The 25,570-nt window shown below is 38.9% G+C and overlaps 5 protein-coding genes across 5 annotated transcripts; all 5 read right to left on the bottom strand.

Moving 5' to 3' along the window:
- Positions 1 to 1,497: 1,497 nt before the first annotated feature.
- On the bottom strand, positions 1,498 to 1,788 carry LOC119544164 (keratin-associated protein 21-1-like). Its single transcript, XM_037849395.1, has one exon. The coding sequence runs from the start codon at positions 1,786 to 1,788 to the stop codon at positions 1,498 to 1,500; it is 291 nt and encodes a 96-aa protein (XP_037705323.1).
- A 4,995-nt stretch (positions 1,789 to 6,783) lies between these two features.
- Positions 6,784 to 7,074, bottom strand: LOC119544106 (keratin-associated protein 21-1-like). Its single transcript, XM_037849279.1, has one exon. It carries the CDS (start codon positions 7,072 to 7,074, stop codon positions 6,784 to 6,786), a length of 291 nt encoding a protein of 96 aa, XP_037705207.1.
- A 4,995-nt stretch (positions 7,075 to 12,069) lies between these two features.
- LOC119544062 (keratin-associated protein 21-1-like) lies at positions 12,070 to 12,360 on the bottom strand. The gene has a single exon (XM_037849150.1). It carries the CDS (start codon positions 12,358 to 12,360, stop codon positions 12,070 to 12,072), a length of 291 nt encoding a protein of 96 aa, XP_037705078.1.
- Positions 12,361 to 17,355: 4,995 nt separating this feature from the next.
- Positions 17,356 to 17,646, bottom strand: LOC119544013 (keratin-associated protein 21-1-like). The gene has a single exon (XM_037849025.1). It carries the CDS (start codon positions 17,644 to 17,646, stop codon positions 17,356 to 17,358), a length of 291 nt encoding a protein of 96 aa, XP_037704953.1.
- A 4,942-nt stretch (positions 17,647 to 22,588) lies between these two features.
- On the bottom strand, positions 22,589 to 22,873 carry LOC119522724 (keratin-associated protein 21-1-like). The gene has a single exon (XM_037821699.1). The coding sequence runs from the start codon at positions 22,871 to 22,873 to the stop codon at positions 22,589 to 22,591; it is 285 nt and encodes a 94-aa protein (XP_037677627.1).
- Between the last annotated feature and the right edge of the window lie 2,697 nt (positions 22,874 to 25,570).

Genomic DNA, 25,570 nt, shown 5'->3' with positions numbered 1-25,570 from the left:
GATCCATATCATGTCATAGATATAATCCATGACTCCTTTATTACTGCGGATTGAAACAATCTGAAACATGATTGTTAGTGAATCTGAAAAAGTTGTTTTCTCTTCTAGTAGTTGAATGCTAAATATCTGGTTGGTCAGGTGAAAAAAAGAGACAAATGCAAAACCCAAAAAGCATGAGATTCTCCATGTTCAGAAAGCCAAGCAGCTGTTAGACCAGGTTTCATCCATTGTCATATCGGCCCCCCATCCAGAGAGAGCCCCTGTGGACCTGGGCCTTGCTTGTTTTCAATGGAAAACAGTGTGGAACCACATGACCCAATCTAGAGACTAATGAAGCTGCTTGTCCAGTAAGCACTCCCTGAAGTCCTTTCAGTCTTTCTTACTAACTTCTTTTTATCAAAAGAACTCACTTCAAATGATGAAATTTCAAAATAACTCTGTGACTTATCTCCAAAATATTTCAGTACATAATCTCATTCATATTAAACTGGTTCACTCCTTCCATAGTAATTGTTTCAAATGAATTTATCACAATTAGCTTTTATCTCCATATGTTCAATGTCAACCCCACAGGGTAGTAACCTGATCATATTTTTGTTCTACTTGGGTTTTCAGGATCTGGGATGAAGTCCGCTGAAAATATTCATGTATATTTGTTGAATAAGTGAATTAAATCAATTTCCTCAACCTCAAAACATGAAAACAAAAATGCCTGACAAGAAATCAAATTCCAATGGCATGATATTTTATTTTTCTTCTAACTTATACTGTCCTTCCTTTTTCTCCTTAACCTGACAGCCAAGTCTGACTTAACTTACCAATAACTCTGGACTATTTTTCCATCCAAATACTCTTTAAACACTCAGGACACATTTGCTAGCCTTATGATTTTTGTCATAGCCTCCTCAATAGGTGACATTCCTCCCCTTTTTTTTCCTGCTAACTCAATTCTAGGATTTAGCGCCATTTCCAAAGCACAGTTCTGAAAGTCTCTGTGATTTACGCCCAGGTGTACGTGTGCCTGAGCATGTTGCAAGTGAGAAATATGTGGAGAATGTATTATTTTTGATACAAGTATGAGAATAAACATCTATACTTTATTAATGAAGCAGCTGAGATTCAGACAACTTATTGCTTGCCCGTTTTCAAAAGCTGCCATTAACACCGCAGATATGAGAATATCACAAGAAAGTACACAAATATTTCTTACCAGCAAAGAACAATTTTTATTGAAAATAAGGCATTTATCCAGTTGTAGGATCTTACAGTCATAACAAAATACCAGAAATTAATGGAGAATTGGCTAACATTAGAAAATTATGAGAGGATACCGTGCAGACTCTGGCCACATAAATACCATATCAGATGGGTACTAGGGGTTCAGTCTCAGTCAAGTATGCAATTTTGGAGATAGAAATCTTGAGGTACACAGCCTGGCATCAGAATTAGCCCTAAAAGTATCGTATCAAAAGCAAACGGTGCGCAGATAGTGATGTTCTACCACCAAGAAGAATAACACCTTCTGTAACAATAGGGCCGGTAGCCACAGCATCCGTAGCCACAGCCAGAGCCGTAGCCACAGCCGTAGCCACAGCCCAGGCCACAGCCATAGTGAGAGCCGTATCCACAGCCATAGCCACAGCCAGAGCCATAGCCACAGCCACAGCCACAGCCCAGGCCACAGCCATAGCGAGAGCCATATCCGCAGCCATGGCCACAGCCAGAGCCGTAGCCACAGCCCAGGCCACAGCCGTAGCCACAGGAGTTGCCGTAGTAGTTACAACACATGTTGTCAAGAGGAGGGATGTCAAGAGGGTTGCACGAGGAAGGTTCTGAAGTGTCGATGTCTTCCACCTCCCTGGGACCTTTATATACTGTTGACATTGGCAGAGCATGCCATTCCTGCTCTGATTTGGCCAGCAAACATGTAAATTATTATGTGTCAGTCACTGGTGACAAACTGGTGACAATTGCTAAAACTGGTGACAATTTAGCCCATTATCTTGCAGCCTCCAGTTTTGTTGAGAAAGCTTCATTTTAATTTGCACTGCCAAATAATTGCCTTAATTGAATCATGTGCCCAAATGTAACACTGACATACATTCCCCAAACCCTATCACTAATAAGCAAGTTCATATAAAAAGAATTTGAGTTTATGTATGGAATTTTGCAACTTTTCCACTTTCCTCTTTCCTAAAATTGAATAAAGGAGGGAATATTAACTCTTTCTTGAATCATTACAACTTCTTGCCATGCTTCTCACACCTGTCCTGCCCTTCCCAATTTCAAGAAACTGTTCAAAGTCGGAGAATTCAAAGCCAAGGACATCCAGTGGGTCTCTTACTTTTTATGTCTGTGGACAAAGTCTGTCACACGTAAGTGATTTTTTTTCTTATTTTTCCTCTTTTCATATACCAAACTGACATCCTGAAGAGGCAGCAAAACCCTCCTTTGGTCCCACATTTTTTGTATTTGTACAAATAATTAGGGTGTAGAGCCTCTATCAAACTAACCACTTTAATTTGCATGGGGAAGCAGAAATCCTCCATTAGACCAGAAATTTAAGCTATTTGGTCCAATGCAGATTGTATCCTAGTTTTGCATTATGATATATAGGTGCATTCCTAGAATTTAAGAAAGTATGATTTTCTTCTCCCATCTCTACTGCTCCTTGCACATTTGGCTCAGAAAGTGAAGGACAGTTGATTACTTTTATCGTGATATAAACAGCGCACCATCATCTCCATAAAGCAGGACATCAAGTAGCAGGTAAATAACTTTTGTACTCTAATTATATGTACAATTCACTTTACTATTCAAAGTTTTAAAAATTACTCTTTCACCAAAGTTTCTCAACCTTATACAAAAATTTTCATCATGATTTTGGAAGCATAATGTTATTTTTCCCATTCTTCTCAGTAATCTACTTTACCACACAATCTTTTCACTGCAAAAGAGAGTAATGTGAGCTCCTTCCTTCTCCCACTAATATTTTTCTTGCTAACCTCAATTCTTAGCTAACACCTTCTATTTTTACATCAAAGCACAGATCTGCCATCACTTCCTGCAGGATGCCCTCACTCTCTACTATCACAATATGGAGAGGGACATAATATCAATGCCGATTCCCACACCTTTTCCTTGCCGGTATTCCAGAAAGTCAGTATCTCTAAACTCTAGTTCTGGAGTTCTAATACCACATTTGAGCAGAAGAACATGACCAGATATCCATTGACCTACATCCCCCTCTCAACCATAAAATTCAATTTTCTCTCAACCACACCAGAATCCCTGATTTTTCTACCTAGAGCTTTTCCCAACGCCACAAGTAATTTTCAGATAGTAATACCTAACAGCCCATTTTGTTGTTGACCTAGCTAGGCGTTCCTTGGACACTCCAGAAGAATTTCACTGACACTGAGCAGAAGCCACAGGAAAAGTACAGGCTTGGGAACTGGAAGTTTGCAAAGATAAAGCACATGGGGTTCTTGTCTCAGCTTCCAACAATCTGCATGAATCAGGTGTCTCTCCCTAAAGAATCAGGTCTAGAACCCCCATCAGATCCACATTACCTTTTTAGAGTCTTATTTTAGTATTATCTTATTTACACACTGCAAGAAAAATAGAAAGATTAGAGCTTGTTCCGTCTATACCATTGATTCTCTAGCTGGCCCACTTTGCTTTTCTGGAGACATTGCCCCTCTCCCTACAACCAAGACTTATGCAGTTGGAAATATCAATACTACCTACTCTCTAACTACTTGTGAAACTGTACTTCGGAAGCTATCACTGTTACGCATGTATGTTACCCTCACAATTTTCAAAAAATGAAAAAAAAAGTAGTACCTAAGTCTAGAAGTCCTGTGTGGGGGACTGAAAAACATCCCCCACAAAAGATAGTTCACGTCCTCAGCCTGGTCGTCTGGGTGTGAACCCATTTGTAAACAGGAACCTTAATATGTTGGTAGTTAAGGTGAGTCCAAGCTGAATGAGAGTGGGCCTTGATCCATTATGACTGGAGTCCTTGTAAGGGGGACCGTGATCAGGAAGAGAGAGAGAGGAGGAGACAGAGATAGATTGCCATGTGATAGAGCACAGACCGAGCCAACGCCAGGTTTCAACAGACCCGAAGAAGCCATGGCCTGCAGATAGCTTACTGTTGCACCCAGAGCCTCTAAAACTGTGAGTCACTTGCATTCCTCTTATTTAAGGTGACACATTCTATGGTATTATGACAGCAGCCCTGTCAAATTAAGAGATACTGAATCAGGAAATAAGCTTCTATTTATAGATGTCCAAATGCAAACATAAACTTTCTTCACACTCTATACACAACATACAACCTTTCTAACACCATAGATGCAGCCAAAAAAAAAAAAAAGAAAGAAATGGAGAATGAGATTTTCTTTTCCTTATCTTATTTATCAGTATTTTCTTTAAATCACCATGTTCAGAATCAGGTAGGCTCTAATATTTGAAAGTAATTTCTATAAAATATTCATGAATTCAAAGATGGAAGGTGTAGATACTCAGGAAGATCAGTCCTTCTCCTGGATGCCCAATTCTGAAAACAAAGAAATGATTCTTGGTCCAGACTTTTTTGTATGTCTTCAACAGGCTGTGATTTTCACAATGTTGCCTATTCCTCTTACAGAAAGATTTTATTATTGGATATTTTCACTTCGGTTGAGGAATTTTCCTACTGATAATTCTTTGATCTTGGTACTGGCCTAATCCAATCAGTCTCCTGTAATTTTTTTCACAACTATATGGAAAAAGAAAATAAATCACCATTCCATTTGTTCCCTTTGATTTTCTTTTTCCTTTCTGTCATTCTTGAAATTCAAAACTCTAAATTCTACTTCAGGAATTCCCTGGAATAGACAATTTGCCTTTCATTATCACCGCCAACATCCACCTTCAGTCTACCATGCCCCTAGATTATTGAAATTAACATTCTATCCAGATGACATTATTTCTAATGCCTTCCCCTTCAGATTTTGGGATATAGGCACATTGAGACAAAAACAGTCTCTATTTTGCAAACCCTGGATTACCAGATCTGTTTACATGTCTTGGATATAATTTTCACCCAATCATATTTTTCCAACAAAAAATGGATAGCATAAGTTAAACACATATACTTCAGTTAGCCAAACTTACATCCTTGGCATAGACTTACTCTAGCATTAACTTGGACGGCAGGGCCATATTCCTTATTCTCCTCCATTTTGTTGTGCTTCTAACCCCAAGGACATGGGAGAATCAGATTTTATGGAAATGGTATGGATCCATATCATGTCATAGATATAATCCATGACTCCTTTATTACTGCGGATTGAAACAATCTGAAACATGATTGTTAGTGAATCTGAAAAAGTTGTTTTCTCTTCTAGTAGTTGAATGCTAAATATCTGGTTGGTCAGGTGAAAAAAAGAGACAAATGCAAAACCCAAAAAGCATGAGATTCTCCATGTTCAGAAAGCCAAGCAGCTGTTAGACCAGGTTTCATCCATTGTCATATCGGCCCCCCATCCAGAGAGAGCCCCTGTGGACCTGGGCCTTGCTTGTTTTCAATGGAAAACAGTGTGGAACCACATGACCCAATCTAGAGACTAATGAAGCTGCTTGTCCAGTAAGCACTCCCTGAAGTCCTTTCAGTCTTTCTTACTAACTTCTTTTTATCAAAAGAACTCACTTCAAATGATGAAATTTCAAAATAACTCTGTGACTTATCTCCAAAATATTTCAGTACATAATCTCATTCATATTAAACTGGTTCACTCCTTCCATAGTAATTGTTTCAAATGAATTTATCACAATTAGCTTTTATCTCCATATGTTCAATGTCAACCCCACAGGGTAGTAACCTGATCATATTTTGTTCTACTTGGGTTTTCAGGATCTGGGATGAAGTCCGCTGAAAATATTCATGTATATTTGTTGAATAAGTGAATTAAATCAATTTCCTCAACCTCAAAACATGAAAACAAAAATGCCTGACAAGAAATCAAATTCCAATGGCATGATATTTTATTTTTCTTCTAACTTATACTGTCCTTCCTTTTTCTCCTTAACCTGACAGCCAAGTCTGACTTAACTTACCAATAACTCTGGACTATTTTTCCATCCAAATACTCTTTAAACACTCAGGACACATTTGCTAGCCTTATGATTTTTGTCATAGCCTCCTCAATAGGTGACATTCCTCCCCTTTTTTGTCTGCTAACTCAATTCTAGGATTTAGCGCCATTTCCAAAGCACAGTTCTGAAAGTCTCTGTGATTTACGCCCAGGTGTACGTGTGCCTGAGCATGTTGCAAGTGAGAAATATGTGGAGAATGTATTATTTTTGATACAAGTATGAGAATAAACATCTATACTTTATTAATGAAGCAGCTGAGATTCAGACAACTTATTGCTTGCCCGTTTTCAAAAGCTGCCATTAACACCGCAGATATGAGAATATCACAAGAAAGTACACAAATATTTCTTACCAGCAAAGAACAATTTTTATTGAAAATAAGGCATTTATCCAGTTGTAGGATCTTACAGTCATAACAAAATACCAGAAATTAATGGAGAATTGGCTAACATTAGAAAATTATGAGAGGATACCGTGCAGACTCTGGCCACATAAATACCATATCAGATGGGTACTAGGGGTTCAGTCTCAGTCAAGTATGCAATTTTGGAGATAGAAATCTTGAGGTACACAGCCTGGCATCAGAATTAGCCCTAAAAGTATCGTATCAAAAGCAAACGGTGCGCAGATAGTGATGTTCTACCACCAAGAAGAATAACACCTTCTGTAGCAATAGGGCCGGTAGCCACAGCATCCGTAGCCACAGCCAGAGCCGTAGCCACAGCCGTAGCCACAGCCCAGGCCACAGCCATAGTGAGAGCCGTATCCACAGCCATAGCCACAGCCAGAGCCATAGCCACAGCCACAGCCACAGCCCAGGCCACAGCCATAGCGAGAGCCATATCCGCAGCCATGGCCACAGCCAGAGCCGTAGCCACAGCCCAGGCCACAGCCGTAGCCACAGGAGTTGCCGTAGTAGTTACAACACATGTTGTCAAGAGGAGGGATGTCAAGAGGGTTGCACGAGGAACGTTCTGAAGTGTCGATGTCTTCCACCTCCCTGGGACCTTTATATACTGTTGACATTGGCAGAGCATGCCATTCCTGCTCTGATTTGGCCAGCAAACATGTAAATTATTATGTATCAGTCACTGGTGACAAACTGGTGACAATTGCTAAAACTGGTGACAATTTAGCCCATTATCTTGCAGCCTCCAGTTTTGTTGAGAAAGCTTCATTTTAATTTGCACTGCCAAATAATTGCCTTAATTGAATCATGTGCCCAAATGTAACACTGACATACATTCCCCAAACCCTATCACTAATAAGCAAGTTCATATAAAAAGAATTTGAGTTTATGTATGGAATTTTGCAACTTTTCCACTTTCCTCTTTCCTAAAATTGAATAAAGGAGGGAATATTAACTCTTTCTTGAATCATTACAACTTCTTGCCATGCTTCTCACACCTGTCCTGCCCTTCCCAATTTCAAGAAACTGTTCAAAGTCGGAGAATTCAAAGCCAAGGACATCCAGTGGGTCTCTTACTTTTTATGTCTGTGGACAAAGTCTGTCACACGTAAGTGATTTTTTTTCTTATTTTTCCTCTTTTCATATACCAAACTGACATCCTGAAGAGGCAGCAAAACCCTCCTTTGGTCCCACATTTTTTGTATTTGTACAAATAATTAGGGTGTAGAGCCTCTATCAAACTAACCACTTTAATTTGCATGGGGAAGCAGAAATCCTCCATTAGACCAGAAATTTAAGCTATTTGGTCCAATGCAGATTGTATCCTAGTTTTGCATTATGATATATAGGTGCATTCCTAGAATTTAAGAAAGTATGATTTTCTTCTCCCATCTCTACTGCTCCTTGCACATTTGGCTCAGAAAGTGAAGGACAGTTGATTACTTTTATCGTGATATAAACAGCGCACCATCATCTCCATAAAGCAGGACATCAAGTAGCAGGTAAATAACTTTTGTACTCTAATTATATGTACAATTCACTTTACTATTCAAAGTTTTAAAAATTACTCTTTCACCAAAGTTTCTCAACCTTATACAAAAATTTTCATCATGATTTTGGAAGCATAATGTTATTTTTCCCATTCTTCTCAGTAATCTACTTTACCACACAATCTTTTCACTGCAAAAGAGAGTAATGTGAGCTCCTTCCTTCTCCCACTAATATTTTTCTTGCTAACCTCAATTCTTAGCTAACACCTTCTATTTTTACATCAAAGCACAGATCTGCCATCACTTCCTGCAGGATGCCCTCACTCTCTACTATCACAATATGGAGAGGGACATAATATCAATGCCGATTCCCACACCTTTTCCTTGCCGGTATTCCAGAAAGTCAGTATCTCTAAACTCTAGTTCTGGAGTTCTAATACCACATTTGAGCAGAAGAACATGACCAGATATCCATTGACCTACATCCCCCTCTCAACCATAAAATTCAATTTTCTCTCAACCACACCAGAATCCCTGATTTTTCTACCTAGAGCTTTTCCCAACGCCACAAGTAATTTTCAGATAGTAATACCTAACAGCCCATTTTGTTGTTGACCTAGCTAGGCGTTCCTTGGACACTCCAGAAGAATTTCACTGACACTGAGCAGAAGCCACAGGAAAAGTACAGGCTTGGGAACTGGAAGTTTGCAAAGATAAAGCACATGGGGTTCTTGTCTCAGCTTCCAACAATCTGCATGAATCAGGTGTCTCTCCCTAAAGAATCAGGTCTAGAACCCCCATCAGATCCACATTACCTTTTTAGAGTCTTATTTTAGTATTATCTTATTTACACACTGCAAGAAAAATAGAAAGATTAGAGCTTGTTCCGTCTATACCATTGATTCTCTAGCTGGCCCACTTTGCTTTTCTGGAGACATTGCCCCTCTCCCTACAACCAAGACTTATGCAGTTGGAAATATCAATACTACCTACTCTCTAACTACTTGTGAAACTGTACTTCGGAAGCTATCACTGTTACGCATGTATGTTACCCTCACAATTTTCAAAAAATGAAAAAAAAAGTAGTACCTAAGTCTAGAAGTCCTGTGTGGGGGACTGAAAAACATCCCCCACAAAAGATAGTTCACGTCCTCAGCCTGGTCGTCTGGGTGTGAACCCATTTGTAAACAGGAACCTTAATATGTTGGTAGTTAAGTTGAGTCCAAGCTGAATGAGAGTGGGCCTTGATCCATTATGACTGGAGTCCTTGTAAGGGGGACCGTGATCAGGAAGAGAGAGAGAGGAGGAGACAGAGATAGATTGCCATGTGATAGAGCACAGACCGAGCCAACGCCAGGTTTCAACAGACCCGAAGAAGCCATGGCCTGCAGATAGCTTACTGTTGCACCCAGAGCCTCTAAAACTGTGAGTCACTTGCATTCCTCTTATTTAAGGTGACACATTCTATGGTATTATGACAGCAGCCCTGTCAAATTAAGAGATACTGAATCAGGAAATAAGCTTCTATTTATAGATGTCCAAATGCAAACATAAACTTTCTTCACACTCTATACACAACATACAACCTTTCTAACACCATAGATGCAGCCAAAAAAAAAAAAAGAAAGAAATGGAGAATGAGATTTTCTTTTCCTTATCTTATTTATCAGTATTTTCTTTAAATCACCATGTTCAGAATCAGGTAGGCTCTAATATTTGAAAGTAATTTCTATAAAATATTCATGAATTCAAAGATGGAAGGTGTAGATACTCAGGAAGATCAGTCCTTCTCCTGGATGCCCAATTCTGAAAACAAAGAAATGATTGTTGGTCCAGACTTTTTTGTATGTCTTCAACAGGCTGTGATTTTCACAATGTTGCCTATTCCTCTTACAGAAAGATTTTATTATTGGATATTTTCACTTCGGTTGAGGAATTTTCCTACTGATAATTCTTTGATCTTGGTACTGGCCTAATCCAATCAGTCTCCTGTAATTTTTTTCACAACTATATGGAAAAAGAAAATAAATCACCATTCCATTTGTTCCCTTTGATTTTCTTTTTCCTTTCTGTCATTCTTGAAATTCAAAACTCTAAATTCTACTTCAGGAATTCCCTGGAATAGACAATTTGCCTTTCATTATCACCGCCAACATCCACCTTCAGTCTACCATGCCCCTAGATTATTGAAATTAACATTCTATCCAGATGACATTATTTCTAATGCCTTCCCCTTCAGATTTTGGGATATAGGCACATTGAGACAAAAACAGTCTCTATTTTGCAAACCCTGGATTACCAGATCTGTTTACATGTCTTGGATATAATTTTCACCCAATCATATTTTTCCAACAAAAAATGGATAGCATAAGTTAAACACAAATACTTCAGTTAGCCAAACTTACATCCTTGGCATAGACTTACTCTAGCATTAACTTGGACGGCAGGGCCATATTCCTTATTCTCCTCCATTTTGTTGTGCTTCTAACCCCAAGGACATGGGAGAATCAGATTTTATGGAAATGGTATGGATCCATATCATGTCATAGATATAATCCATGACTCCTTTATTACTGCGGATTGAAACAATCTGAAACATGATTGTTAGTGAATCTGAAAAAGTTGTTTTCTCTTCTAGTAGTTGAATGCTAAATATCTGGTTGGTCAGGTGAAAAAAAGAGACAAATGCAAAACCCAAAAAGCATGAGATTCTCCATGTTCAGAAAGCCAAGCAGCTGTTAGACCAGGTTTCATCCATTGTCATATCGGCCCCCCATCCAGAGAGAGCCCCTGTGGACCTGGGCCTTGCTTGTTTTCAATGGAAAACAGTGTGGAACCACATGACCCAATCTAGAGACTAATGAAGCTGCTTGTCCAGTAAGCACTCCCTGAAGTCCTTTCAGTCTTTCTTACTAACTTCTTTTTATCAAAAGAACTCACTTCAAATGATGAAATTTCAAAATAACTCTGTGACTTATCTCCAAAATATTTCAGTACATAATCTCATTCATATTAAACTGGTTCACTCCTTCCATAGTAATTGTTTCAAATGAATTTATCACAATTAGCTTTTATCTCCATATGTTCAATGTCAACCCCACAGGGTAGTAACCTGATCATATTTTTGTTCTACTTGGGTTTTCAGGATCTGGGATGAAGTCCGCTGAAAATATTCATGTATATTTGTTGAATAAGTGAATTAAATCAATTTCCTCAACCTCAAAACATGAAAACAAAAATGCCTGACAAGAAATCAAATTCCAATGGCATGATATTTTATTTTTCTTCTAACTTATACTGTCCTTCCTTTTTCTCCTTAACCTGACAGCCAAGTCTGACTTAACTTACCAATAACTCTGGACTATTTTTCCATCCAAATACTCTTTAAACACTCAGGACACATTTGCTAGCCTTATGATTTTTGTCATAGCCTCCTCAATAGGTGACATTCCTCCCCTTTTTTGTCTGCTAACTCAATTCTAGGATTTAGCGCCATTTCCAAAGCACAGTTCTGAAAGTCTCTGTGATTTACGCCCAGGTGTACGTGTGCCTGAGCATGTTGCAAGTGAGAAATATGTGGAGAATGTATTATTTTTGATACAAGTATGAGAATAAACATCTATACTTTATTAATGAAGCAGCTGAGATTCAGACAACTTATTGCTTGCCCGTTTTCAAAAGCTGCCATTAACACCGCAGATATGAGAATATCACAAGAAAGTACACAAATATTTCTTACCAGCAAAGAACAATTTTTATTGAAAATAAGGCATTTATCCAGTTGTAGGATCTTACAGTCATAACAAAATACCAGAAATTAATGGAGAATTGGCTAACATTAGAAAATTATGAGAGGATACCGTGCAGACTCTGGCCACATAAATACCATATCAGATGGGTACTAGGGGTTCAGTCTCAGTCAAGTATGCAATTTTGGAGATAGAAATCTTGAGGTACACAGCCTGGCATCAGAATTAGCCCTAAAAGTATCGTATCAAAAGCAAACGGTGCGCAGATAGTGATGTTCTACCACCAAGAAGAATAACACCTTCTGTAGCAATAGGGCCGGTAGCCACAGCATCCGTAGCCACAGCCAGAGCCGTAGCCACAGCCGTAGCCACAGCCCAGGCCACAGCCATAGTGAGAGCCGTATCCACAGCCATAGCCACAGCCAGAGCCATAGCCACAGCCACAGCCACAGCCCAGGCCACAGCCATAGCGAGAGCCATATCCGCAGCCATGGCCACAGCCAGAGCCGTAGCCACAGCCCAGGCCACAGCCGTAGCCACAGGAGTTGCCGTAGTAGTTACAACACATGTTGTCAAGAGGAGGGATGTCAAGAGGGTTGCACGAGGAAGGTTCTGAAGTGTCGATGTCTTCCACCTCCCTGGGACCTTTATATACTGTTGACATTGGCAGAGCATGCCATTCCTGCTCTGATTTGGCCAGCAAACATGTAAATTATTATGTGTCAGTCACTGGTGACAAACTGGTGACAATTGCTAAAACTGGTGACAATTTAGCCCATTATCTTGCAGCCTCCAGTTTTGTTGAGAAAGCTTCATTTTAATTTGCACTGCCAAATAATTGCCTTAATTGAATCATGTGCCCAAATGTAACACTGACATACATTCCCCAAACCCTATCACTAATAAGCAAGTTCATATAAAAAGAATTTGAGTTTATGTATGGAATTTTGCAACTTTTCCACTTTCCTCTTTCCTAAAATTGAATAAAGGAGGGAATATTAACTCTTTCTTGAATCATTACAACTTATTGCCATGCTTCTCACACCTGTCCTGCCCTTCCCAATTTCAAGAAACTGTTCAAAGTCGGAGAATTCAAAGCCAAGGACATCCAGTGGGTCTCTTACTTTTTATGTCTGTGGACAAAGTCTGTCACACGTAAGTGATTTTTTTTCTTATTTTTCCTCTTTTCATATACCAAACTGACATCCTGAAGAGGCAGCAAAACCCTCCTTTGGTCCCACATTTTTTGTATTTGTACAAATAATTAGGGTGTAGAGCCTCTATCAAACTAACCACTTTAATTTGCATGGGGAAGCAGAAATCCTCCATTAGACCAGAAATTTAAGCTATTTGGTCCAATGCAGATTGTATCCTAGTTTTGCATTATGATATATAGGTGCATTCCTAGAATTTAAGAAAGTATGATTTTCTTCTCCCATCTCTACTGCTCCTTGCACATTTGGCTCAGAAAGTGAAGGACAGTTGATTACTTTTATCGTGATATAAACAGCGCACCATCATCTCCATAAAGCAGGACATCAAGTAGCAGGTAAATAACTTTTGTACTCTAATTATATGTACAATTCACTTTACTATTCAAAGTTTTAAAAATTACTCTTTCACCAAAGTTTCTCAACCTTATACAAAAATTTTCATCATGATTTTGGAAGCATAATGTTATTTTTCCCATTCTTCTCAGTAATCTACTTTACCACACAATCTTTTCACTGCAAAAGAGAGTAATGTGAGCTCCTTCCTTCTCCCACTAATATTTTTCTTGCTAACCTCAATTCTTAGCTAACACCTTCTATTTTTACATCAAAGCACAGATCTGCCATCACTTCCTGCAGGATGCCCTCACTCTCTACTATCACAATATGGAGAGGGACATAATATCAATGCCGATTCCCACACCTTTTCCTTGCCGGTATTCCAGAAAGTCAGTATCTCTAAACTCTAGTTCTGGAGTTCTAATACCACATTTGAGCAGAAGAACATGACCAGATATCCATTGACCTACATCCCCCTCTCAACCATAAAATTCAATTTTCTCTCAACCACACCAGAATCCCTGATTTTTCTACCTAGAGCTTTTCCCAACGCCACAAGTAATTTTCAGATAGTAATACCTAACAGCCCATTTTGTTGTTGACCTAGCTAGGCGTTCCTTGGACACTCCAGAAGAATTTCACTGACACTGAGCAGAAGCCACAGGAAAAGTACAGGCTTGGGAACTGGAAGTTTGCAAAGATAAAGCACATGGGGTTCTTGTCTCAGCTTCCAACAATCTGCATGAATCAGGTGTCTCTCCCTAAAGAATCAGGTCTAGAACCCCCATCAGATCCACATTACCTTTTTAGAGTCTTATTTTAGTATTATCTTATTTACACACTGCAAGAAAAATAGAAAGATTAGAGCTTGTTCCGTCTATACCATTGATTCTCTAGCTGGCCCACTTTGCTTTTCTGGAGACATTGCCCCTCTCCCTACAACCAAGACTTATGCAGTTGGAAATATCAATACTACCTACTCTCTAACTACTTGTGAAACTGTACTTCGGAAGCTATCACTGTTACGCATGTATGTTACCCTCACAATTTTCAAAAAATGAAAAAAAAAGTAGTACCTAAGTCTAGAAGTCCTGTGTGGGGGACTGAAAAACATCCCCCACAAAAGATAGTTCACGTCCTCAGCCTGGTCGTCTGGGTGTGAACCCATTTGTAAACAGGAACCTTAATATGTTGGTAGTTAAGTTGAGTCCAAGCTGAATGAGAGTGGGCCTTGATCCATTATGACTGGAGTCCTTGTAAGGGGGACCGTGATCAGGAAGAGAGAGAGAGGAGGAGACAGAGATAGATTGCCATGTGATAGAGCACAGACCGAGCCAACGCCAGGTTTCAACAGACCCGAAGAAGCCATGGCCTGCAGATAGCTTACTGTTGCACCCAGAGCCTCTAAAACTGTGAGTCACTTGCATTCCTCTTATTTAAGGTGACACATTCTATGGTATTATGACAGCAGCCCTGTCAAATTAAGAGATACTGAATCAGGAAATAAGCTTCTATTTATAGATGTCCAAATGCAAACATAAACTTTCTTCACACTCTATACACAACATACAACCTTTCTAACACCATAGATGCAGCCAAAAAAAAAAAAAGAAAGAAATGGAGAATGAGATTTTCTTTTCCTTATCTTATTTATCAGTATTTTCTTTAAATCACCATGTTCAGAATCAGGTAGGCTCTAATATTTGAAAGTAATTTCTATAAAATATTCATGAATTCAAAGATGGAAGGTGTAGATACTCAGGAAGATCAGTCCTTCTCCTGGATGCCCAATTCTGAAAACAAAGAAATGATTGTTGGTCCAGACTTTTTTGTACGTCTTCAACAGGCTGTGATTTTCACAATGTTGCCTATTCCTCTTACAGAAAGATTTTATTATTGGATATTTTCACTTCGGTTGAGGAATTTTCCTACTGATAATTCTTTGATCTTGGTACTGGCCTAATCCAATCAGTCTCCTGTAATTTTTTTCACAACTATATGGAAAAAGAAAATAAATCACCATTCCATTTGTTCCCTTTGATTTTCTTTTTCCTTTCTGTCATTCTTGAAATTCAAAACTCTAAATTCTACTTCAGGAATTCCCTGGAATAGACAATTTGCCTTTCATTATCACCGCCAACATCCACCTTCAGTCTACCATGCCCCTAGATTATTGAAATTAACATTCTATCCAGATGACATTATTTCTAATGCCTTCCCCTTCAGATTTTGGGATATAGGCACATTGAGACAAAAACAGTCTCTATTTTGCAAACCCTGGATTACCAGATCTGTTTACATGTCTTGGATATAATTTTCACCCAATCATATTTTTCCAACAAAAAATGGATAGCATAAGTTAAACACAAATACTTCAGTTAGCCAAACTTACATCCTTGGCATAGACTTACTCTAGCATTAACTTGGACGGCAGGGCCATATTCCTTATTCTCCTCCATTTTGTTGTGCTTCTAACCCCAAGGACATGGGAGAATCAGATTTTATGGAAATGGTATGGATCCATATCATGTCATAGATATAATCCATGACTCCTTTATTACTGCGGATTGAAACAATCTGAAACATGATTGTTAGTGAATCTGAAAAAGTTGTTTTCTCTTCTAGTAGTTGAATGCTAAATATCTGGTTGGTCAGGTGAAAAAAAGAGACAAATGCAAAACCCAAAAAGCATGAGATTCTCCATGTTCAGAAAGCCAAGCAGCTGTTAGACCAGGTTTCATCCATTGTCATATCGGCCCCCCATCCAGAGAGAGCCCCTGTGGACCTGGGCCTTGCTTGTTTTCAATGGAAAACAGTGTGGAACCACATGACCCAATCTAGAGACTAATGAAGCTGCTTGTCCAGTAAGCACTCCCTGAAGTCCTTTCAGTCTTTCTTACTAACTTCTTTTTATCAAAAGAACTCACTTCAAATGATGAAATTTCAAAATAACTCTGTGACTTATCTCCAAAATATTTCAGTACATAATCTCATTCATATTAAACTGGTTCACTCCTTCCATAGTAATTGTTTCAAATGAATTTATCACAATTAGTTTTTATCTCCATATGTTCAATGTCAACCCCACAGGGTAGTAACCTGATCATATTTTTGTTCTGCTTGTGTTTTCAGGATCTGGGATGAAGTCCGCTGAAAATATTCATGTATATTTGTTGAATAAGTGAATTAAATCAATTTCCTCAACCTCAAAACATGAAAACAAAAATGCCTGACAAGAAATCAAATTCCAATGGCATGATATTTTATTTTTCTTCTAAATTATACTTTCCTTCCTTTTTCTCCTTAACCTGACAGCCAAGTCTGACTTAACTTACCAATAACTCTGGATTATTTTTCCATCCAAATACTCTTTAAACACTCAGGACACATTTGCTAGCCTTATGATTTTTGTCATAGCCTCCTCAATAGGTGACATTCCTCCCCTTTTTTTCCTGCTAACTCAATTCTAGGATTTAGCGCCATTTCCAAAGCACAGTTCTGAAAGTCTCTGTGATTTACGCCCAGGTGTACGTGTGCCTGAGCATGTTGCAAGTGAGAAATATGTGGAGAATGTATTATTTTTGATACAAGTATGAGAATAAACATCTATACTTTATTAATGAAGCAGCTGAGATTCAGACAACTTATTGCTTGCCCGTTTTCAAAAGCTGCCATTAACACCGCAGATATGAGAATATCACAAGAAAGTACACAAATATTTCTTACCAGCAAAGAACAATTTTTATTGAAAATAAGGCATTTATCCAGTTGTAGGATCTTACAGTCATAACAAAATACCAGAAATTAATGGAGAATTGGCTAACATTAGAAACTTATGAGAGGATACCGTACAGACTCTGGCCACATAAATACCATATCAGATGGGTACTAGGGGTTCAGTCTCAGTCAAGTATGCAATTTTGGAGATAGAAATCTTGAGGTACACAGCCTGGCATCAGAATTAGCCCTAAAAGTATCGTATCAAAAGCAAACGGTGCGCAGATAGTGATGTTCTACCACCAAGAAGAATAACATCTTCTGTAGCAATAGGGCCGGTAGCCACAGCATCCGTAGCCACAGCCAGAGCCGTAGCCACAGCCGTAGCCACAGCCCAGGCCACAGCCATAGTGAGAGCCGTATCCACAGCCATAGCCACAGCCAGAGCCATAGCCACAGCCACAGCCACAGCCCAGGCCACAGCCATAGCGAGAGCCATATCCGCAGCCATGGCCACAGCCAGAGCCGTAGCCACAGCCCAGGCCACAGCCGTAGCCACAGGAGTTGCCGTAGTAGTTACAACACATGTTGTCAAGAGGAGGGATGTCAAGAGGGTTGCACGAGGAACGTTCTGAAGTGTCGATGTCTTCCACCTCCCTGGGACCTTTATATACTGTTGACATTGGCAGAGCATGCCATTCCTGCTCTGATTTGGCCAGCAAACATGTAAATTATTATGTGTCAGTCACTGGTGACAAACTGGTGACAATTGCTAAAACTGGTGACAATTTAGCCCATTATCTTGCAGCCTCCAGTTTTGTTGAGAAAGCTTCATTTTAATTTGCACTGCCAAATAATTGCCTTAATTGAATCATGTGCCCAAATGTAACACTGGCGTACATTCCCCAAACCCTATCACTAATAAGCAAGTTCATATAAAAAGAATTTGAGTTTATGTATGGAATTTTGCAACTTTTCCACTTTCCTCTTTCCTAAAATTGAATAAAGGAGGGAATATTAACTCTTTCTTGAATCATTACAACTTCTTGCCATGCTTCTCACACCTGTCCTGCCCTTCCCAATTTCAAGAAACTGTTCAAAGTCGGAGAATTCAAAGCCAAGGACATCCAGTGGGTCTCTTACTTTTTATGTCTGTGGACAAAGTGTGTCACACGTAAGTGATTCTTTTTCTTATTTTTCCTCTTTTCATATACCAAACTGACATCCTGAAGAGGCAGCAAAACCCTCTTTTGGTCCCACATTTTTTGTATTTGTACAAATAATTAGGGTGTAGAGCCTCTATCAAACTAACCACTTTAATTTGCATGGGGAAGCAGAAATCCTCCATTAGACCAGAAATTTAAGCTATTTGGTCCAATGCAGATTGTATCCTAGTTTTGCATTATGATATATAGGTGCATTCCTAGAATTTAAGAAAGTATGATTTTCTTCTCCCATCTCTACTGCTCCTTGCACATTTGGCTCAGAAAGTGAAGGACAGTTGATTACTTTTATCGTGATATAAACAGCGCACCATCATCTCCATAAAGCAGGACATCAAGTAGCAGGTAAATAACTTTTGTACTCTAATTATATGTACAATTCACTTTACTATTCAAAGTTTTAAAAATTACTCTTTCACCAAAGTTTCTCAACCTTATACAAAAAATTTCATCCTGATTTTGGAAGCATAATGTTATTTTTTCCATTCTTCTCAGTAATCTACTCTACCACGCAATCTTTTCACTGCAAAGAGAGTAATGTGAGCTCCTTCCTTCTGCCATTAATATTTTTTCTTGCTAACCTCAATTCTTAGCTAACACCTTCTATTTTTACATCAAAGCACAGATCTGCCATCACTTCCTGCAGGATGCCCTCACTGTCTACTATCACAATATACAGAAGGACATAATATCAATGCCGACTTCCATCCCTTTCCTTGCCGGTATTTCAGAAAGTCAGTATCCCGAAACTCTAGTTCTGGAGTTCTAATATCACATTTGAGCAGTAGAACATGACCAGATATCCATTTACCTGCATCCCCCTCTCAATCATAAAATTCAATTTTCTCTCAACCACACCAGAATCCCTGATTTTTCTACCTAGAGCTTTTCCCAATGCCATAAGTAATTTTTAAATAATAATACCTAACAACCCATTCTGTTGTTGACCCAGCTAGGCACTCCATGGACACTCCAGATGAATTTCACTGACACTGAGCAGAAGCCACAGGAAAAGTATAGGCTTGGGAACTGGAAGTTTGCAAAGATAAAGCACATGGGGTTTTTGTCTCAGCTTCCAACACCCTGCATGAATCAGGTGTCTCTCCCTAAAGAATCAGGTCTAGACCTCCCATCAGATCCCCATTACCTTTTTAGAGTCTTATTTTAGTATTATCTTATTTACACACTGCAAGAAAAATAGAAAGATTAGAGCTTGTTCCGTCTATACCATTGATTCTCTAGCTGGCCCACTTTGCTTTTCTGGAGACATTGCCCCTCTCCCTACAACCAAGACTTATCCACTTGGAAATATCAATGGTACCTACTCTCTAACTACTTGTGAAACTGTATATTGGAAGCTATCACTGTTACGCATATATGTTAACGTTCACAATTTTAAAAAATGAAAAAAAAAAATAGTACCTAAGTGTAGAAGCCCTGTGTGGGGGGCTGAAAAACATCCCCCACATAAGATAGTTCATGTCCTCAGTCTGGTCGTCTGGGTGTGAACCCATTTGTTTACAGGAACTTTAATATGTTGTTAGTTAAGGTGAGTCCAAACTGAATGAGGGTGGGCCTTGATCCATTACGACTGGAGTCCCTGTAAGGGGGATGGTGATCAGGAAGAGACAGCAGGAGTCAGAGGTAGATTGTCATGTGATAGAGCAGAGACCAAGCCAACGCCAGGATTCAACAGACCCGAAGAAGCCATGGCCTGCAGATGCCTTGCTGTTGGACCCAGAGCCTCCAGAACTGTGAGTCACTTGCATTCCTGTTATTTAAGGTGACACATTCTGTGGTATTATGACAGCAGCCCTGGCAAACTAAGACATACTGAATCAGGAAATAAGCTTCTATTTATACATGTCCAAATGCAAACATAAACTTTCTTCACGCTCTATGCTCAACATACAACCTTTCTAACACCATAGATGCAGTCAATAAGAAAAAAAAAAGAAAAGAAATGGAGATTTATATTTTCTTTTCCTCATCTTACTTATCAATATTTTATTTAAATCACCATGTTCAGAATCAGGTAGGCTCTAATCTTTTAAATTAATTTCTATAAAATACTCATGAATTCAAAGATGGAAGGTGTAGAACCTCAGGAAGATCAGTGCTTCTCATGGATGCGCAATTCTGAAAACAAAGAAATGATTGTTGGTCCAGACTTTTTGAACGTCTTCAACAGGGATTTTCACAATGTTGCCTATTCCTCTTACAGAAAGCTTTCATTATTGGATATTTTCACTTCAGTTGAGGAATTTTCCTACTGATTATTTTCTGATGTTGATCACTGACCTAATCCAATCAGTCTGCTGTATTTTTTTTCTCAACAATATGGAAAAAGAAAATAAATCACTCTTCCATTTGTTACTTTTGATTTTTTTTTCCTTTCTGTCATTCTGAAATTCAAAACTCTAAATTCTACTTCAGGAATTCCCTGGAACGGACACTTTGCCTTTCATTATTACTGCCAACATCCACCTTCAGGCTACAATGCCCCTAGATTATTGAAATTAACATTCTATCCAGATGACATTATTTCTAATACCTTCCCCTTCAGATTTTGGGATACAGGCACATTGAGACAAAAACAATCTCTATTCTTCACACCCTGGATTACTGGATCTGTTTACATGTCTTGGATATAATTTTCACCCAATCGTAGTTTTCCGTTTAAAAAATGGATTGATTAAGCAAACACAAATTCTTCACTTAGCCCAGTTTAGGTCCTGGGCTAGCCTCACTCTAGTACTGACTTGCATGGCAGGGCCATCTTCCTTGTTCTCAACCATTTTATAGTGTCTCTAGACCCCAAGGACATCAGAGAATCAGACTTTATGGATATGATATGATCTATACCATATCATGGATATGATCAGTGACTTCTTTATTACTGCTGATTGAAACATGCTTGTTCCTGAATCTGAAAAGGCTCTGTGTTGTAAGATTTAAATGTTAAAGTTCTGGTTGATCAGATAAGGAAAGGACACTAAAGGCAAAGCCGCACAATGCTTCAAGCGCTCCATGTTCAGAAAACTAGGCAAGTAACAAAACAAGGCTTTGAATCCATTGTGATATATGCCCCAGTCCAAAGAAAGCCCCAGGGAGGGACTGGGCCTTGCTTGTATCCAACTGAAAAAAATGTGAATACACCTGTCCATACTAGAACTTTAGGAACATGCTCACCCACTTTGCATTCTTACTTTGTAACTGGCATTTTTTACTGTCAAGTCTGAGTTCACATTTCACAATACAGAATAACTCCCTGCCCTAGCTCTCTAAAATTTAGTATATACTCTCCTTCTCATTAAACTCTATTACTCTCCATAGCAATTGTCTCAAATAACTTATCACAATTAGTTTTTACTTTTTTTATCTCTACATATCAATGTAAATACCTGGGGAAGAATAACCTATTCAGATTTTTTTTTCTGCTTTATGCTGTCCATTGAAAATATACACGTTTGTTGAATAAATGACTAAATCAATAACCTCAACCTCAAAATATGAAAATATAGATTCCAAAAAGTAAATCAAAACCAGATGACATACACTCTATTTCTCTTCTAACTTATACTTTCCTTAGCTTTTTACTCCGTATGCTGAATACCCAAGTCTTACTTGACCTTGTCAATAAACCTGGACTATTCCTTCCATTCTATTACTCCTTTAAATACTCAGGCCTTATTTTCTGTCCTTGGGACTATTGTCATAAACTCTTTTATAGGTGTCATTACTCTCCTTTTTTTCCAGTCTAGCTCCATTCTAAACACTGGTGCCTTTTCCAAAGCACAGTTCTGAAATACTATGTTATTTGCGCCTGGCTATATGTATGTCCATCATGAGGGATATGAGAAATAAGTGAAGAAGCCATTATTCAGGATGAAGGTATAAGAAGAAATCATTGTATTATATAATGAAAAACATAAGGATCAGTCAACAAATTGCTTGCCCAATTTTCAAAGGCAGTCATAATACTTCAAGACAGAAGCAATTCGCAAGAAGGTAGACAAATATTTCTTAGCAACAAAGAGCAATTTTATTTAGAATAAGGAATATCCCCAGCTGTACAGTGGTTACAGTCACAAGACAGAACCACAAATTAATGATGAAAAAGCTGTCATTGGAAAACAATGAAAGGATACCACATACATGCACTTCTAAGATGAGTACTTAGAGTTACAGACTCAGTCAACAATGCAATTCTTTGGATATAGAAAACTGGAGGTACAGGGCCTGGCCTCAGAATTAACCCTAGAAGTGTTATTTCAAAACTAAACGGTGCTCAGATAGTGATGTTCTAGCACCAAGAAGAATAACATCTTCTGTAGCAATAGGGCCGGTAGCCACAGCAGCCATAGCCACAGCCAGAGCCATAGCCACAGCCATAGCCACAGCCCAGGCCACAGCCATAGCGAGAGCTGTATCCACAGCCATAGCCACAGCCAGAGCCGTAGCCACAGCCATAGCCACAGCCCAGGCCACAGCCATAGTGAGAGCCATATCCACAGCCGTATCCACAGCCAGAGCCACAGCCCAGGCCACAGCCGTAGCCACAGGAGTTGCCGTAGTAGTTACAACACATGTTCTCAAGATAAGGGATGTCGAGAGGGTTGCTCGAGGAAGGTTCTGAAGTGTTGATGTCTTCCACCTCTCTGAGACCTTCATATACCGTCAGAAATTGGTAGAGCCTGCCATTCCTGCTCTGACTCAGCCAGCAAATATTTAAACTACTATGTGCCAGTCACTCGTGACAGTAACAGTTTGTTAAAATTGAGCCCAATAAGTTTGGAGACTCCAGTTTTGTTTAGAGAGCATCATCTTAATTTGCTCTGCCAAAAAAATTGTCTTACTTGAATCATGTGCCCAAAAATATAAGTGATATACCTTTCCCAAACCTCCTATCACCAATAAAATAATGCTATATAACAAGGATTTGAGGGTAGGTATGGAATTTTGCACCTTTTCCTCTCTCCTCAAATATAAGAAGGAAGGGAATACTCTCATCTCTTTCTTGAGCCATTGCAACTACTTACCAAGCTTCTCACACCCAGTCTGCACTTTCCCACTTCACCATTGCTCAACTCTCCTCAAATTCAAGCAACTGTTCAACATCTGAGAATTCAAAGACACGGACGTCGAGTGGGTCTCTTATTGTTTATGGATGTGGAAACAGTGTGTTATATGTAAGTGATTCTTTTTCTTACTTTTCCTCTTTCCATATACCAAGCAAACTGACATCCTTAAGAGGCAGGGAAACTCTCCTTTTCACCCACATTTTTTGCAGTTGTAGAAATAAATGAGATGTGGAGCCTCTAATAACCTAACCAACTTAATTTGGGTGAGGAAGCAGAGAACCTCAGCTAGACCAGAAACTCAAGCTCTTTTCTCCAGTACAGATTTTATCCAGGTTTTGCACTATGATATACGACTACATTCCTAGAATTTATAATGTATTATTTTCTTTTCCCATCACTTCTTTCCTTGCACATTTTAGCTCAGAAGCTGAAGGAGACTGGATGACTTCTAGCATGCCAATATAAAAAGCCCATCTTCAACTTCTAACACTTTCATGGCATAAAGTAGTATATAAATGAGTGCCTTCCTGTAATTATATGTGCATTTCACTCTACTATTCAAAGTTTTCAAAATTACTCTTTCACCAAAAGTTCTAAACTTACACAAAACTTTTCATCATGATTTTGGAAGTATAATCTTATTTTTTCTGTTCTTCTCAGTAATCTACTTTACCACACTTAATCTTTTCACTGCGAAAGAGAGTTATGTGAGCTACTTCTTTTTGCCATTAATATTTTTCTCTTGCTTACCTCAATTCTTATCTAAACACCTTCTATTTTTACATCAAAACACAGATCTGCCATCACTGCCTGCAGGATGCCTTTCCTCACTGCTGTCGCAGAATATGGAGGGATGTACAAACAATGTTAGGCAACCCCAACATAGCTTGCCATTCCTAAAATCAAATTTAGAGTTCTAGCACCACATTAAAAGAGAAGATCAGGCTACAAATCCACTGTCAATCACAAAATTCAATTTTCTCTCAACCACACCAAAATCCCTGATTTTTTTACCTAGGGCTTTTCCCATCTCCATAAGAAATTATCAAATAATAATACCTACCTACCCAGTTTTGTTGTTCACCTTGCAAGGCATTACATGGAAACCTCAGCTGAATTTCACTGACACTGAGCAGAAGCCAGAGGCCAATGTTCTCTTGGGAACTGGAAGTTTGCAAAGATAAAGCACATGGGGTTCTTGTCTCAGCATCAACCACCTGCTCAAATCAAGTGTCTCTCCCAAAGGAATGGGATCTAGTCTTTGCATCAGAGCCACATTCCTTTTTACAGTCTCATTTTAGTGTTATCTTATTTCCACACTACAAGAAAAATAGAAACATTAGAGCTATTGTTGTATCTATACCGGTGGTCCTGATGAACTTTGCTCTCCTGGAGACACTGGGCCCCTCTTCAACAAAGAATTATCCAGCTGGAAATACCATTATTGCCAAAGTGAAAACCCTGTGTGGGGTACCAAAAAAATCCCCCCACAAAAGACATGTTTAAGTTTAAGCCCTGGTCTTGTGGGTGTGAACCCATTTGTAAACAGGAACTTTGGTATGTGATTAGTTAAGGTGAAGCCAAGCAGGATGAAGGTGGGTCTTTACCCATTATGACTGGAGTCCTCATTAGAAGACAGGTGATCAGGAAGTGACAGCAGAGGAGACAGAGAGAGAGAGAGTAATCTAGGCAGAGACTGAGCCAATGCCAGGGTGCTACAGACAGAAAGAAACATCTCCTGATGACCCCTTGAGTTTGGACCTCTAGCCTTCAAAATTGTGAGTCAATTAAATTCTTGTCATTTACATTGACCCATTCTGTGGTATCTGTGATAGCAGCCCTGGAAAATGAAGGTGCACTGCATCTAGAAATAACTTTCTATTATAGATGTCCAAATCCAAACATATCTTTTCTCCGCACTCTATACTCAACATCCAACCTTTCCACCACCATACAAGCAGTCAAAAAAAAGGTGTGAGATTTCCTTCTCCTTATCTTACTTGTATAAATATTATTTAAATCACCATATTCAGAATCAGATCAGTTCTAATCTTTAAAATTAGTATCTATAATACAGACTTGAATTCAAAGATGGAAGGAAACAGAAACTTAGGAAGATCTTTCCTTCTAAAGGATATTTGAATTTTGATAACAAAGGAATGGGTGGTGATCCAGTACTTTATTGAATGCCTTAAGCAGAGAAT

This window comes from Choloepus didactylus, chromosome 1 (genome assembly GCF_015220235.1).
Source record: "Choloepus didactylus isolate mChoDid1 chromosome 1, mChoDid1.pri, whole genome shotgun sequence".
Lineage (NCBI taxonomy): Eukaryota > Metazoa > Chordata > Mammalia > Pilosa > Megalonychidae > Choloepus > Choloepus didactylus.
Note: the sequence above shows the minus strand (reverse complement) of the source record. Positions and strands in the feature narration are given on the sequence as shown.

Excerpts from the sequence above, each read along its gene's own strand:
- LOC119522724 (XM_037821699.1), bottom strand. The coding sequence starts at position 22,873 with ATGTGTTGTAACTACTACGGCAACTCCTGTGGCTACGGCTGTGGCCTG.
- LOC119544062 (XM_037849150.1), bottom strand. The coding sequence starts at position 12,360 with ATGTGTTGTAACTACTACGGCAACTCCTGTGGCTACGGCTGTGGCCTG.
- LOC119544106 (XM_037849279.1), bottom strand. The coding sequence starts at position 7,074 with ATGTGTTGTAACTACTACGGCAACTCCTGTGGCTACGGCTGTGGCCTG.
- LOC119544013 (XM_037849025.1), bottom strand. The coding sequence starts at position 17,646 with ATGTGTTGTAACTACTACGGCAACTCCTGTGGCTACGGCTGTGGCCTG.
- LOC119544164 (XM_037849395.1), bottom strand. The coding sequence starts at position 1,788 with ATGTGTTGTAACTACTACGGCAACTCCTGTGGCTACGGCTGTGGCCTG.